Raw genomic sequence first — 14,799 nt, 5'->3', positions numbered from 1 at the left:
GGGGGGGGGGGGGGGGGGGGGCGGCCAAAATTGTTTTTGCCTTGGGCGGCAAAAATCCTAGAGCCGGCCCTGGATGCCATCACATTTGTACTTTATAGCCCAGCCTTGAAAGGAATACAGATCAGGAGGAAAAAATCCTAAAGTTACTCCTATTTGGCATTGTCAAAAATAAGGAATATTCTTGCTACTGCTCTGAAGAAAAAAAAAAAAAAAAAAAATCTGTGTTCAGAACTATGTTCCATTCACTGATAGCTGTTCTGGCACAGCCATTTTGATATAAGGGGCTAAGATGAGGGCACAGATCATCCCTTCTCACAGGAAGCTACAAAGGGAAAAGACTGAGATCCCCTTTCAGCGTGGGGGCAGCACGGACTGGTCCACTGTGGAAAAGACTATGGCTGCAGACCTCCCCATCTTCATGGAGGCCATGAAAATCTGGGTGAGAAGGAAGAGGTCAGTATTGCTGATGCTGAGTTTCTACCTCCTGCAGGTGTGGGTATACATTGGGGGGGGGGGGGGGGGAGGAGAAGAACAGGGCAAGGAAGAGGAAAATAGTTTGAGTACAGTGAGCAGGATTTGTCCTGGTATATGAACTGGTAGTTTACATAGGATAGGAGTCATTTCTGACAGGCTGGCTTCCAAAATTTTACTGGGGAAAAAAAAAAAAAAAAAAAAAACAAGAATCCAAGCTAAGTGCAGATTCATAAGGCTATTCCAACATATCTCCTGGCCCTCTAAATCAATATTTTCAGTGGCTCTCAATACCAGTCATGACTTGTTAAACCGGTTGTAAAGACATTCCACCGACCGCAACACAGTAACATTTCAAACATGGAGAAGCAACTACAATGTTAGCTACTATGAAATAGTTTTACCAGAGCTGCAGAGAAAATAAACTGTAAAACGAACCAGAAGCATGTTAAAAGTGTAGTTAAGAAGTTGAACTCAAACGTACCTTTCTGGGATTCGTGCAGCTGCACTTTCTCCTGATGATCCCAGCCAAGCGCACATTTGTCCTGTCTGTCTGTCTGTACACCAAACTTGCCTCCAAATCCTTTCACATAATCTATATACATAAAATTTCACAAGCCATTAGTGTGATTGTTACAGATACCATTTTGAACAAAATAGTGATATTATAGATAATTCAGTACCATTAATGAAATACTAGGGGATAAACTATTTTCATGGTCCATTTCCCCTTGCCAAGTCCCCTCCCCAGTGGGGAATGGGAAGCACAGCAATCCGAAAAACTAATATAAAAGTCAGAAAGTGCAGAACAGCCCACCCACACAATACTCTGATTTACACTGTAGTAAGTGTCTCAACATTCACAGAATAGGTACATGGCAGATAAGAGAAGGACAATTCTGATGCATGCAGCACACCTCCTCTACGCTACCAAAAAACCATATTATGATATGGTTCTTTATCCAGATATTATTATTATTGCTGTTTATTATTTGTATTATAGTTATAAAGTCATGCAATCTGATCTGCATGTGAAGACCATCATGTCCTACTGACTTCTGTGAAACTCCACATGGGTATCAAAATCCTGCCATATGGATCAGATTGCAAGATTGGGGATGGATTTTGCAATTACATACTTTCTAGTTTAAAAAAAAAAATCTCACTAGCAAGAATGCTGATATTTTAACAGTATACTTCCCAGCTTTGAGGTTCTCACCCTTACTTAACAGTGTTAGACTCAACCCATGCATACTTTTATTTAATAAAGTTTAATAAAAACCTTTCTGTGATTCGTGCTTTTCTGTTTTGCCTTGATATTCAAAGCCAACTGCACTTTTGTCCACTTTGTCCTTGTCAACCCCATATTTACCACCAAAGCCTCTGGAATAATCTGGAGACAGGAGTAAACAGAGTTTTATTTACAAATGTACAGTAATAAGACACTATTAAGACAAGACTGCTTCAACCACAGCCACTTGTTTTAAATTATGTATTAGAAGAATACTGACATCCCTGGCTAATCTAGATCCAGGATATTAAGTCTTAAATTCTTCAGAACGTATCACCTAACGTTTTCCCCTTAAGCAGGAGAAAATAAAACAGCAGTGTCAAAGCTAGCCAAAGCACTGAACGACGTGAGCAATTTTAATCTTTCAAAGAGTTCAGTTATAACTAGGCATTGAAACAGTGAAATTACAATGGAATTCTACGGCTACATCAAGAGCAATATGGTCGCCGTTTAAAAAAAAAAAAAAAAAAAAGGTTTGTTACTTCAGGTAATAATGTGATGCAAATATATTATTTAGCACTGGTCAGAAAATGGGAAGATTTTGAGATAAATGTGTCCCTTTGTTTGCTGAAAAAATTTTAAACTTTTTTTTTTGGTAAATAATTTTTTGACCAGCTATAACAACACTATATTAACTCTGGAAATCCCTAAGTGTTACCGACATACTGGTAAAATTTACATTTTAACTATCAGGTGATTTTGTTAGAAATACCTCATTGCTGTATTTGAGCACTTAAGGTTTTAATATTAGATTCGTCAAAAAATTTCAAAAGTTGCTAGAAGTTTTTTTGCAAAAAGTTTGTTGACCAGCTCTGGTTACAATGTAATTGAAACTTGACCTCCACTTGGAATCCTTGTATTCATTAAACTAAAGTGTATGTTTTAAAGTTCTCCTTCAAGAAGAAAAAGTTTTCAGTAACTTTTAACGACTTATCTAGTGTACATAATGATACAAAATATCTATCAATATTTACCAAAATGAAATATTTTACAAGACTGTTCCTGGTAAATGCACCTGCACCACATAAAAAATAGAATAAAAAACATGCATGTCGACTAACCTTTCTGAGATTCATGCTTCTCTGTTTTACCCTGGTAATCGAAGCCCACTGCACTCTTGTCTACTCTGTCGGCCTGCACTCCATATTTACCACCAAAACCACTTGAGTAATCTGAGTCCAGAGAACAAAACACAATCAAACACATGAACTCACCATGTGTCATAGTCAATGTTGCAATGCAGAAATCCAGAATAATATCTCAGTTTGAAAATAGCTACTAGCCCACAAAATAAAATTTACAAACACAACAAGCAGAATTTAGCATAGTACTATGGCTCATGATGTCACAAGTATGTGTCAATGTTCCCTATTTGTAAATCTGGATGCTGTTAAAACTTCTGCCTAAGGTAATTTTGTGTTTAGTCTGCCCTTTCATTTATAGTTGTCCAAAACACAGGAACCATTTACTTCATTAATATTAACCCCATTAACACCCCCGCCCCCCGGAAGAGATTAAATGCAAGGCTATACTCTTATTTTGTTTTCTAGCAAGTTTTAAACATTAGTATGATCATACTCCTCTACTTCTTGTCATATAGGCAGGAGAGGGCTTGGGGTGAAGATCATCACTGCAAGGAGAGGGAAGGGGCACAGAATAGAAAGGCTCTGCTATGCCCCATTCTCCACTAGCATAGTGTCCTTCTGGGAACTGGCATAAATTAAAGCCTCCCCTGGGGGTTATCTTCACCAGGGCCAGGTGGCTGAAATCTAGGGAGCAGTGACCTCTCCCAGACAGCCCCACTCCCATCCCTCAGACTCTCCAGAGTCCTAAAATATTTTGGGGGAGGGGAACAAAGGACAAGTCAGACCCTTAAAGACAAACAGAGCATTTCATTTCGTTAAGGCCAAGTGAGTAGTTTTTGAGTCCACTTACTACAAAAGAGTAGTAAATCATTTTGGACGCAGAATAATTGGATAGCTGACAATGCAGGTTGAGGCCCCATTGTGCTAGGCACCTTACAAACAGTGTTTCCTCAACAGTTTTATATACAAGCTATTGTAGTAGAGTCTTACAACAAGCAGCTAATATTGATAACAGTTATTTATTTACATACACACATTCACTTCAACACTTTACCTTTTTGAGAGGCATGTTTCTCTGTTTTCCCCTGGTATTCAAAACCCACAGCAGACTGTAGGAGAAATAATACAGTAATAAGCATTCCTAAAAAAAAGTCAGACGTTAGTAACACAAAATAGTCTACTTCAGCAGAAAAATACTCAGCATAAAAGAAATCAGAGCTTAGTGATGCTCCAAGCCTCTTGGTTCTGGAGCATAAGTGTCTGTTTAGATTTCCGGGCCAATATCCTCAAAACATTAGAGAGGAACAGATCCATTAAACTATCTTTCTCAGCCACTGCCAAAGCAGATTGTTCCCTGCAGTACATTAGGGTCTTGTCAGGTTTAGTGATTCAGTACACTGGAGCTTCCACCACTTCCAGCGGGAGGTTATTTTATCAGTATTAGGTTCACTCCCTCTACTGGCAGTGGCCAATGCCAGGTGCCCCAGACAGGATACTGGGCTGGATGGACCCAGTATGGCCGTTCTTATGTTTCGTCTGGGAAAGTTTCCCCACCTTGATAGTCAGCCTAGTGGTTCAGTTTGCTAGGTGCCCCAAACCATGCTAAATTCCCTCCCTACCTGGTGTTCATCTTTCTGGTCACATAAAGATATGTAGCTTGGCTAACTGACATGTTTTCAATCTTTTTTTTTTCAAATCGGGCCATCCTTCAACTTAATTGTGGGGGAAGGATTTTTGTTTCTTAAGAAAGTATTAATCCATAATAACCAAAGCCAATTTACTGATATGCACAAAGTGCAGTGCTAAAAATGAATGACAGTGATGTTTACACCTAGCAGTAGCAGTTTTTAGCATGATAAAACCAATACCCTATGTAAACTGATGAACACAACTGCTGTAAGTAACTGGAATACTGCAGGAAATTACTTACCTGGTCAACTCTGTCCATTTGTACTCCAAACTTGCCTCCAAAACCTCTTACTGAGTCCACTTGGGAGCAGTGTTTAGAAAGCTTAGATTGATATTCATGGCCAACAGCTGACTGAAAGAAGTTAGAAATCCAAAAATGGATTACTGCATCTAACAAAAATGGTAACACACTGTACTTAGTAAGTCTAAAAACAAAAAAGTTTGAGATTAGGCACCACTTAGAGGCCTGTTTATAATTTATGTGGCTCTTTAGATATGCAAATTGTCAGCATTAGTAGCAGTTGCACAGTGAAAGCCATGCATGTTAAGTGTCCAATTCTGCAAAATGCCCACGTAAAGATTTCTCATAGGAATAAGAATCTGTAGGATTGTGTCCCCAAGTTGTCAATATAGTCCTAGGAAAGAAAGTGATCAAAATCCCAGGAAAGAGGCTGGAAGAGTGTGTGTGTGTGTGTGTGTGTGTGTGTGTGTGTTTCACCCAGGATTTATAAATTAAACTACAGAGGTGGTAAAAGGAAAGATATTGATTCAAATCCTATTGCCATGATCCAAGGCTTAGAAGGGAGCCCTCACTTCCAATAAAATTGGAAGGAGTGATAATTGTGTATGCAGCTATCGACCATACACAGTAGAAAAATGATCACTACAAACTTAAACACAAGATACTTCCTGGACAAAAGAAACTTTGTAGAATTCTGCAAGTTTAAAGCAAAAGGCTAACATCAAAGGTTGCCTAGACTGAATGCAGTATTCACATCCACCAGACATTAAATTTATCATTGGATAGCAAGAACATTTTTCTAACATAGGCTATGATGTGGTATTACATTGAAAAAAACCACGAATTTTCATAGCCTAAAAGAAATAATCATTAATTTAGGAAAACAGGAATGACAGTTCTGGAAGATAACACCATCCAAAAGTTATGCAGATAGAAAAAAAACTTCCTCATATACTATGTTAATTCTAGTCAAACGTCATTAGCTGCCTCAGATCACTAGTTTACTATTTGAGCCCCATGCAACTTGAACAACAAAATATGTTTCTAGGAATGCTATTCTTATTTCACTTTGTTGCCCAATCACTTCATTACACTTTGGCAGGGAATTTTTTAAACCAGAGAGAGAGAGAGAGGAAAGTAATCCGACTCTATTTACAAACAACACACAATTATCACAAATTCCTGTCTTTGCAAGCAGACAATTTCAGATAGAGAATCGATATCTGCTAAAAGACTAATGGTGATCACTGTAGTAAAATCAAAATAATTTCCATTGCAGTAGAAAAGTAGGCAGCTAATTGTTGAAAGGTATTTGATTACTGTAGTAAACATTAAAACTAAAATAATTAAAGTTGGTTCCCATGATCATTGGCACATTTCTGTTTTATGGTACAGAAAGCTAGAGTTATGGCTATAAACAACTTCTGGCTAGGGCTATCATTTACATTAATATTTTAGTTAAGTATGCTACAGGAAGCTGCTAGACATTCTCTCTTTCCCAAAGTCTATATCAGAATAAAGACTCTTACCACTTCCCACCATTTGCTTTTCAAGTTATCACTTTTATACAGTACAAAATGGCAAGTGACAGTACAAAGCACATTCCATCTCTTATCAGTCAACAGCTTTTCCAAAGCCTGGTTTCATGACCATTTCACGGCTTAATGTGGTTTTTTTCCCTCCCTTCTGTTCCAATCAGTCACTGGAACATGAGCCAGGCATAACATCTTAAAGTACAATAATGTTACACTGAATTACGAAGGAGCCGGGAGCAATCTTCAAATAAGACAAGATGGTATGAAATTACACACTAGAAAGTGCATCCTACTCTATCTACAGATAAAGCTTCAAATTTGCACTAATATAGTACTAGTATAATCCCCAAACCCTGCACTCTGGGTCCAAACTGAATAATTTGGTCAGATACTGGGAAATGTGACAAGGAAGAGGATTTCTAGTGTCTCTGTGCTGAGCGAGAGGGCTCTGCGATTACTAGTCCAATCTAATGGCTGGAGCTGCTGCCACAGCCCTTCCACAACTCCTCTCCACGAATGAAAGGTCTGCTGCATGTAGCTCTGCCAAAGATTGAGGAGCTGAGTTCTATGGCATCGATCTCTAGCTCTGGCTCACAGCATGTTGTCCAATGCAGTGGAATAGCAATGGCTCCACTGCATCAGGCCCCCCTGTACCCATGGATCTGTAAATGAGTGGGGGAGGTAGAGAATTGGTTTTGATTCAAGTGAACATATCCTTATATCAGCAGAACCCTGGAAGCTATATAATACTTGTGCTTTAGTTTTTGATGGTTTTGAGAACAATCTGCACTGAACATTTAGCCAATGAGGAATGCTTATTTTTCATTCTCAGCCTACTGGGATATGCAAAAAATACTAAAAGCCTTGATTCCCATATCAGCATCTTTCTCTGTAGTATACAGTACCTGCTTTAATATCGCTGACAGACATATATGGACTACACTGGAATTTTAAACCCAACTGAGCATCCCTGATAAAAGACATTCAATAGGAAGATGTTAGGTGGAGTTCCATACTGGAATTCTTGAATATCTGACTAAATGAGTCACCTGGGCTCAAACTTTTACCATCTACTCAGTCCAGAGAGGCGTTCAAGCAACTGGCGTGAAAATTGTATGTGAACATGTTATCATTGAAACTCACATATACATTTCTTAACACTTACCCAAGCTGCTTCCATGAGTCAAGATGACTGATAATACAATACAAAAATGAGACATGCACAGCCCACACCAGAATCCAGCAAACTACATTTTGCAGTCAGCCTTGCTTTGGGAAGTTTGCTGCTGATTCAGAGAGCCACTAATAGGCGTGTGCCAACCTGAAATCCTTGTGAAATGAGCAGTTCAGTACTGGCATAAAATATAACACTGGACTCTTTAAATGAACTCAAGGTCACCAGAAGCCTTGGCTAGCTAAGCAAAAGAGTTTTGAAAGTACCTCCAGCTGCAAAGAATTATATTCTCAACACATAAAGAAGTGAAGCTTTGCTGAACATAATATTATGAAGCAATTGTCCACTTACAAAATGTGGAAATTATTAATCGGAGTATAATAAAGATGTTGCCAAATTCTGTATGCCAACTCTGATTTATATGTAGGTTAGACACTTCTTTATAATTCTGACCAACCCAGTATGTCTCTTTCAAGTAGCTTGTTGATAATGGGTGGTGGCCAGTTTTCAGTGACAATGGGTTTTTTTTTGTGGGGGTGGGGGGGGGGGAATTTTCAAAGCAGTGCAGAGAAAATATTCACACATCTTTGTGGAAGATCTGTGGTTAAAATCCCCCTGCACTGTTTTGAAAGTCTTAAGCAGTATGTTTAGCTAGATGTTTCTCTTCCTGCTTTAACAAATTCAACTAATTAAATCAGTACGCTATCTGTTTTTTCTTCTTCCATGGCACCACAGCAGAATGGAAAGCTTCTCTTCCTATTTCATAACTAAACAGCAAGTGTCAAGTACTCAAAGATGTAACTCTGTATATTTAAAATATTCAAAAGATTGATTTTTAACAAAAAACCTCACTCCACTGGAAACCCGTGGTGAAACAGTACTCTGGTAGATTTTAATTAATCCTGGAGCTCTGACCCATGCAGTTATGCAAGTGATCAGTTAGGTCCACATCAAACTTATGACATTTAGACTTCAGGGCAAAATCCTGGCCTACTGAAGTCAATGGTTAAACTCCCATTGAGTTAAAAGAAAGCAGGATTTTGCCTGCAGTGAAGAACTAGGTAGATGCTCTTGAAAAGGAAAGGACTGGTCTTTTAAAGGATAAATAATTGTATGGCAGTGTTTCCCAAATTTGGGACGGCGCTTGTGTAGGGAAAGCCCCTGGCAGGCCGGGCCGGTTTGTTTACCTGCCCCGTCCGCAGGTCTGGCCGATCGCGGCTCCCACTGGCTGCGGTTCACCGCTCTAGGCCAACTGGAGCTGCTGGAAGCAACGGCTAGTACGTCCCTCGGACGCGGCAGGTAAACAAACCGGCCCGGCCCGCCAGGGGCTTTCCCTACACAAGCGCTGTCCCAAGTTTGGGAAACACTGTTCTATGGTATTGTGGTATCATTTTAAAGATCTGTTTGCACCATCACAAGTATTGATAGGGCAGACATCTCGACAGTTAAAATTTTGCTCTTTTACAAAAAGTTAAGTGTTACAAATACAGCACTATCTGCAATATTTGTTATTAGCTCCCCTCCACCCCCAAAAAATTGTTTACCATCCCCTTAGAAGCAGTCTGAGCATTTGTTTATTTAATGCATTCAGTTAGAATCCTAAATAGATGAGGGGAGGCATAAGTAGCTAGCATTAGAGAGCTTGGAGCCCACAAGGTAGACTTAATAACTTAATCCAATAATTCTCTTACCCCAGTTCTCCATCGATTTGTGTTAGTTTGTTTTAAGGGTACAATGAGGTTTATATAGCAAAATTTCTGTGAAACAATGGCGCCCTGCCTACAAACAAACCAAAATCCATTGGATATGCTTAATAGGTAATGGAGTATCTTGGAAGCCATCTTGCTAGGTACCCACAAAGTTAGTTAAGCAAGAAACTAAAATGTAATCTTATTTAGGCCTCAATATGTTAGCTCTAATTTTCTTATAGTACAGTATTGTGCTGCAATGATATTATAAGTTGGATAACTAATGGGGGCAGATGAGCAACTAGAACAACTTCTGGTCAGCATCTTTTAATATTAATACAATCACTATGCAGGCAGCTATTTTAAAAAACCTAAGGATCATTAGTATTTATACTGTGCATTGATGTTGACAGCTGTTTTAAATATTGACTCAATAGTTTATATTTCAAAGATTGCAACTACTATCTGCCTAAAATACAAAGCCATTTTCTGGATATCTGGGTTATTTCTCGCTGCTCATTTTTTCATGCTTTTTTGAAGTGAGAGCTAGCTTCAAATTCAAGAAAAGATAAATACATTTATTTATTCATTCATTCTAAGGCAGTCTCAAGTACACAAAGAATTGATGCAGCAAATGAAATAGAAAATGGATTTATTCATATCTAGGTGCTTTCTTAATTTAGAAGAGAATCTTTAGAAACCTACACATTTACAGGAGGAGAGAGAACTCGGGGCCATGAATTTCTGTTTATTGCCCGTGAACTGTCCATGACTTCTACTAAAATTACCCATGACTAAATCTTAGCCTTACTAATGAGCACATGACATAAGCAAGGCGATGAGGTCTAAAAATCACAAGACCAGGAAGAGGTGTGGAGCACCAATGCACCAGTTCTCAAAAAGGCTTCCCTTTGTCACTCACAGATGACCCATTAACTCCCTTGAGTAAAATGAGACACAGGACCTGATCACACAGAGCCTAGATCTACAGAAAGGTTTTACAAGTATTTACTAGCGTTAGCGGTGTGATATTTTGCTGACAGTTACATCAGCAAAAGCCCTAGAGTGAACACAGTTATACTAGAATAAAGATGGTTTATACTGCCATAAGTTATTTTGATTCCCAAACTGAAATAATCTATAGCAGTATGAACACTTTTATACAGATATAACTGCATCTACACTAGGGAGTTTGGCACTTTTACTGTACTGATATCATTAAAACAGCAAAACTTTTATATAGACACGCCTAATTCACAAAAATAGTCCCATCTCACTGACTACAATGGAACTTAGGTGAGTAAGGCTTGCAGCATCAGACCCATCCACAATACATCTCCTGAGAAGACATTTTACACTTACTTTATCCATACGGTCTTGTTCCACACCAAACTTCCCTCCATAGCCACGGGAAGCTTTTGGTCCTGTTTCAAGCTCTTTCTCCTTGAGGCTCTGGTGTTCTTGGAACACATTCTCTCTCAGCTGGTGAATGCTTTAAAACAGAGAATCCAGTAGTTATATAATAAATGTTATAGACATGGTTAACGTTAAGACTTCCTCAGAGACAAGACTTTCTACTTGATGTGCTAATTTTACACCCAAAAACCTGATCTTAACTTTAGAGGTAAACAACACTTCCTTATTCACTTTCTCCACACCATTCATGATTGTATAGACCCCTATCATATTGCCCCCTCCTTAGTCATCTCTTTTCCAAGCTGAATGGTCCCATTCTTTTTATTCTCCCCTCACATAGAAGCTGTTCCATACCCCACTTTTGTTGTCCTTCTCTGTACCTTTTCCAATTCCAATTTTTGGAGATGAGGCGACCAGAACTGCATGGAGCATTCGACATGTGGGCATAGCATGTATTTATATAGTGGCATTATGATATTTTCTATTTTATTATCTATCCCTTTCCTAATGGTTCATAACATTGTTAGCTTTTTTCACTACTGCTGCACATTGAGCAGATGTTGTCTGCTCAAAGTAGGCCATTTAACTATTAAAAATGTCATATACTTCAGTAGTTCCTTATTTTCAGCATTTGTGACCTTTTACTCCTTCAGCAAACAATGGGCACCTACATACTACAGTGACTAGTGCCCTATGAATATGTAAGACAGAAGGAAGAGCTAGAACACTCTTTACCTTTCAAATGCAGAAGTCAGTTTTGAGACTAAAATTTCAAGCATGCCTTGTTAGGAAGTACGAGATTGAGAATTTGGTTGTAAGGCACCTTACCATTTAAACAAGCTTGCGAGCTGATGGTCCATTGTGACATATGCATTTTCCTTTCTGATAGAGGCTAAAATATTGTTACAATATATTTCGACATGCCAGAATTTTTAGAAGCTAGGCCGACCATTTTTAAAGCTAATTCTAGGAATATAGGGCCTAAATCTATCCCCAGGAAATGGAGCTGTGTGTTACCGCCTGCCTCAAAAATGTACATGTCATATGGTGATATACATCTTTTCACCTGAGCACAGCTGAGCACCAGTGCGTAATTGTGACTATTACAAAGAGCAATTGTAAAACCTGTAGCCAGAGAGCAAGACTTTGAAGGTGCCTGCAGACACAAAGGAGGCAAGAAGAATCATGTTTCCAGTGAAGAAAACACTATAACATCAATTCTTATTTGATTTTACAACTAGAGATGCTGGCAGCCATAAAGGACTTGCAACTTTGGAAAGGATTTGTGTAACCAATGCTCTATAGAGAGTCTCTTATATTTTATCCATCAGGATGTAAGTTACTAAGGATCTGAACTTATCAAAAATTGCCTACATTAACAGTCACAAAGGAATCAAGAAGAAGAGCTAGTTTACTTGATGTGTTCTTGATGTCCAGATCCTTGCACAGTTTTAGCACCCCAGCGCTGTTCTTTCTCACTCACATCATTCTGTCAAAGACATGTAATAAGTTAAAAATTATTAGACTTTAACCCAAGATTTCAGCATTTCAGCACTTTGAAGGCCTTAAGGTTCTCTCATGCCACTAAAACTAGAAAGATCAGTTAACAACCTCACTGCCCCCTTCACCTGTTTCTACTACAATCACTTCCCTGTCTTTTCTGTCATCGCCAATGCATAGAACATACTCCCAGTTCAAAATCATTACAAAGTCTTCATTTAAACCCTTCTCTTTTTCCTTCAATGCCCAGCTAAATAAAGCAATTTAGTCAATCACACACATACACAAAAGGATCCTAGTTATTCTCTCGTACAGGCTGCCAAATATTTCCCATCTACTCTGCATATTTTGCTTAGATGTCGTCCCTGCTCTGAAGAGCTATCTTCACTATATAGCATCATCAGTACTTAAATAATAAAGTTTGGGAACCATACCTCAAAATCAGGATCTGTCTCCCAGTCATCAGCTCCATCACTCTGGTTGACAGAAATGGCGTGACCTGCAGTAGCCTTCCACATCTGAAACACCATCAAATGAAGTACTGTCACACTGGAGTTACATTTAAGTTCATTTCACATTATGACTGGGTTGATTAAGGACTAGCCCAATATTCCAAATATACTAGAGAAGTAAATTATTTAACTAGACAACATTTGTAATATTGGCAGTTACAGCAGATGTGGTTACTAATAATATCAGTTGTCCAGTTGCATTTGCAAACCAGACTGATAACTCAGTGTGTTTTTTCTATTGACATTATAAAAAGGCCAGAAATAATCATTGGCATTCTTTCAAAGAGAATGAGGAAGTTCCTTCTGGTAAGAGTCAACATATGTGTGCTTACTTCATTTATTAGTAACATGTGATAAACCACTACCATTGATGAGCTCTGGTCAAATAGGTCTTCTAATTAAAGTTTGCTTCACAAAAAAAGACATTAACACTCGGATACTATATGTGTACTTCGTCTTAAAAGTAACATTTTTTCTAGCCTTTAGTAATGATGAGCACAGAAATTGCTAAATGCTATATTCTGTAGGTTTCTTTCATGTTTTACATTAATGAGATTCATATATCAAGTATTATGAAAACAATCTGAACAATTTAAAATGTTTGAATACCATTTTGATTTAGAAGGCATTTGTCCACTTACATGCAATAATAGTACACAGATTACATTTTTAAAGATATTAATTGATTAAAAATATGTACATATCTTATATTAATGCTCTGTTTGCATAATGTTTCAGTATAAAGCAGAAGGAAGAAAGTATTAGGATCAGGAAGTAGGAGCTTTCTTGTCTTTTTATGAAGATTTAATTTTGGGTGTCCAATTTGAGACACTGTCAGGGAACCTGATTTTCAGAGAGAAGGTGCTCAGCACTTTCTGAAAAATCAGACCCTTTTGCAGCATATCAAGTTGGGAACCCCAAAGTTAGGACACCTAAATCATTAGTCATTTTTGAAAATCTGGTTCAGCATAGATGCTGCTGCCAACAGTGGGTTATGTTTTAGGATTTCTACAAAAAAAGTATGATTGGGAAATATATTTTAACTCTCAAATTGTTTATTTCACATGGATTGGAGGAAGTTGCTTTTCCTCCACTAGTGCACAAGGGTAAAGTTCATTAATATTCTATCATTCTGTCTTACTATACATACCTTTTATTTTCTAATTAAGAAATTGTTTATAAATGATGGTCACTCGTGGCGAAATATTTCACATACAAATACAATCTGGAAAAGGAAAGGAAAGTTCCCCCTCAGGTACAATCCAGAGGAAAATGGACCATTCAAATCCAGAAATAATCAACAGTTGCAGTGCTTCAGGCCAGGGATTGTGTTTGTTACACGTTTGTACAGTACCTACCATAATGGAGCTGGGGCTTCTAGGAGATTACAAATATGTTATGATGTGAACTTTGGTAAGGTCCTGAACCTGTAAACCCTCTGGATATAGAGCTCCTATTGAAGTCAAGTGGATGTTCCACACATGATCAGGATCAGATCCAAAGAATAGGATGCAACAGACTGCAGGTCTTCATTATTTCATAGTTTTAACTATACTAATATTTCTTTAAATGTTAAGTGCTGTGGTGCTCAGTGTTACAATGCTTAAGTCCCTTCAAGGATCCAATTCTTGCTCTCTTAATCCAAACACAACCCACTGAAGCACTGATCCTCCACATGACTGTTCAGTGTTTGCACTGCAGCCTACAAGTTACAAGATAATATCAATTCTGAGTTTAGCAATATTCAAGCCTAACTCTGAATATATTTGTTTCCTCCTCAACCTTGTTAAAAGTGGTAATCAAGAAAGACTGGAAGCTGAAGGACTTTTTAAAATCAGTATTTAAAAAAATCCTGGTCAGAGACTATATTATAACAAATGTCCATCCTCTCCCCCAACCAGAGTTCTGTTAGGGTAACTATAAAGGGCACAAAGATATAGCAATAATAATAAAAAAATCAAATAAGTTTTCTCATTTCCTACTGGGCATAATTTGCAGCCCCACCATAATAGGTTTCCTCAGTAGTTGCTGCTCTGGCAGATCTCTTTCAAACTAGACTACAGAGAAACATGATCCAGGCTGTATCCAGGAGTCACTGACTCATACGGTCAAATTTCTGGAAAAAGGGAACTGCAGTTCAAAACACACAAAGGCTAAATATATGCTTTTGATTTATCAGGCCACTTCTGTCCTTTAT

General features: G+C 38.2%; 1 protein-coding gene across 3 annotated transcripts in view; it reads right to left on the bottom strand.

Moving 5' to 3' along the window:
• CTTN (cortactin) overlaps nt 1-14,799 on the bottom strand; it is a 35,906-nt gene that overhangs the window by 18,781 nt on the left and 2,326 nt on the right. For 2 of the 3 annotated variants that reach the window (XM_026651312.1, XM_026651310.1), the window contains exons 1-8: nt 12,525-12,620; nt 12,006-12,079; nt 10,537-10,666; nt 4,778-4,888; nt 3,902-3,956; nt 2,824-2,934; nt 1,754-1,864; nt 956-1,066 (exon numbers count right to left, since the gene is read on the bottom strand). In XM_026651312.1, coding sequence (XP_026507097.1) covers nt 956-1,066; nt 1,754-1,864; nt 2,824-2,934; nt 3,902-3,956; nt 4,778-4,888; nt 10,537-10,666; nt 12,006-12,079; nt 12,525-12,620 — 799 coding nt within the window. Of the gene's footprint in view, nt 1-955; nt 1,067-1,753; nt 1,865-2,823; nt 2,935-3,901; nt 3,957-4,777; nt 4,889-10,536; nt 10,667-12,005; nt 12,080-12,524; nt 12,621-14,799 lie in introns of those variants that run through there. The other variant, XM_026651311.1, reaches the window with a different exon arrangement.

Source organism: Terrapene carolina, unplaced genomic scaffold (genome assembly GCF_002925995.2).
Source record: "Terrapene carolina triunguis isolate 2854851 unplaced genomic scaffold, T_m_triunguis-2.0 Scaffold96, whole genome shotgun sequence".
NCBI classification, from domain to species: Eukaryota; Metazoa; Chordata; order Testudines; family Emydidae; genus Terrapene; species Terrapene triunguis.
The sequence above is the reverse complement of the archived record's forward strand: the minus strand, read 5'-3'. Positions and strand labels throughout refer to the sequence as shown.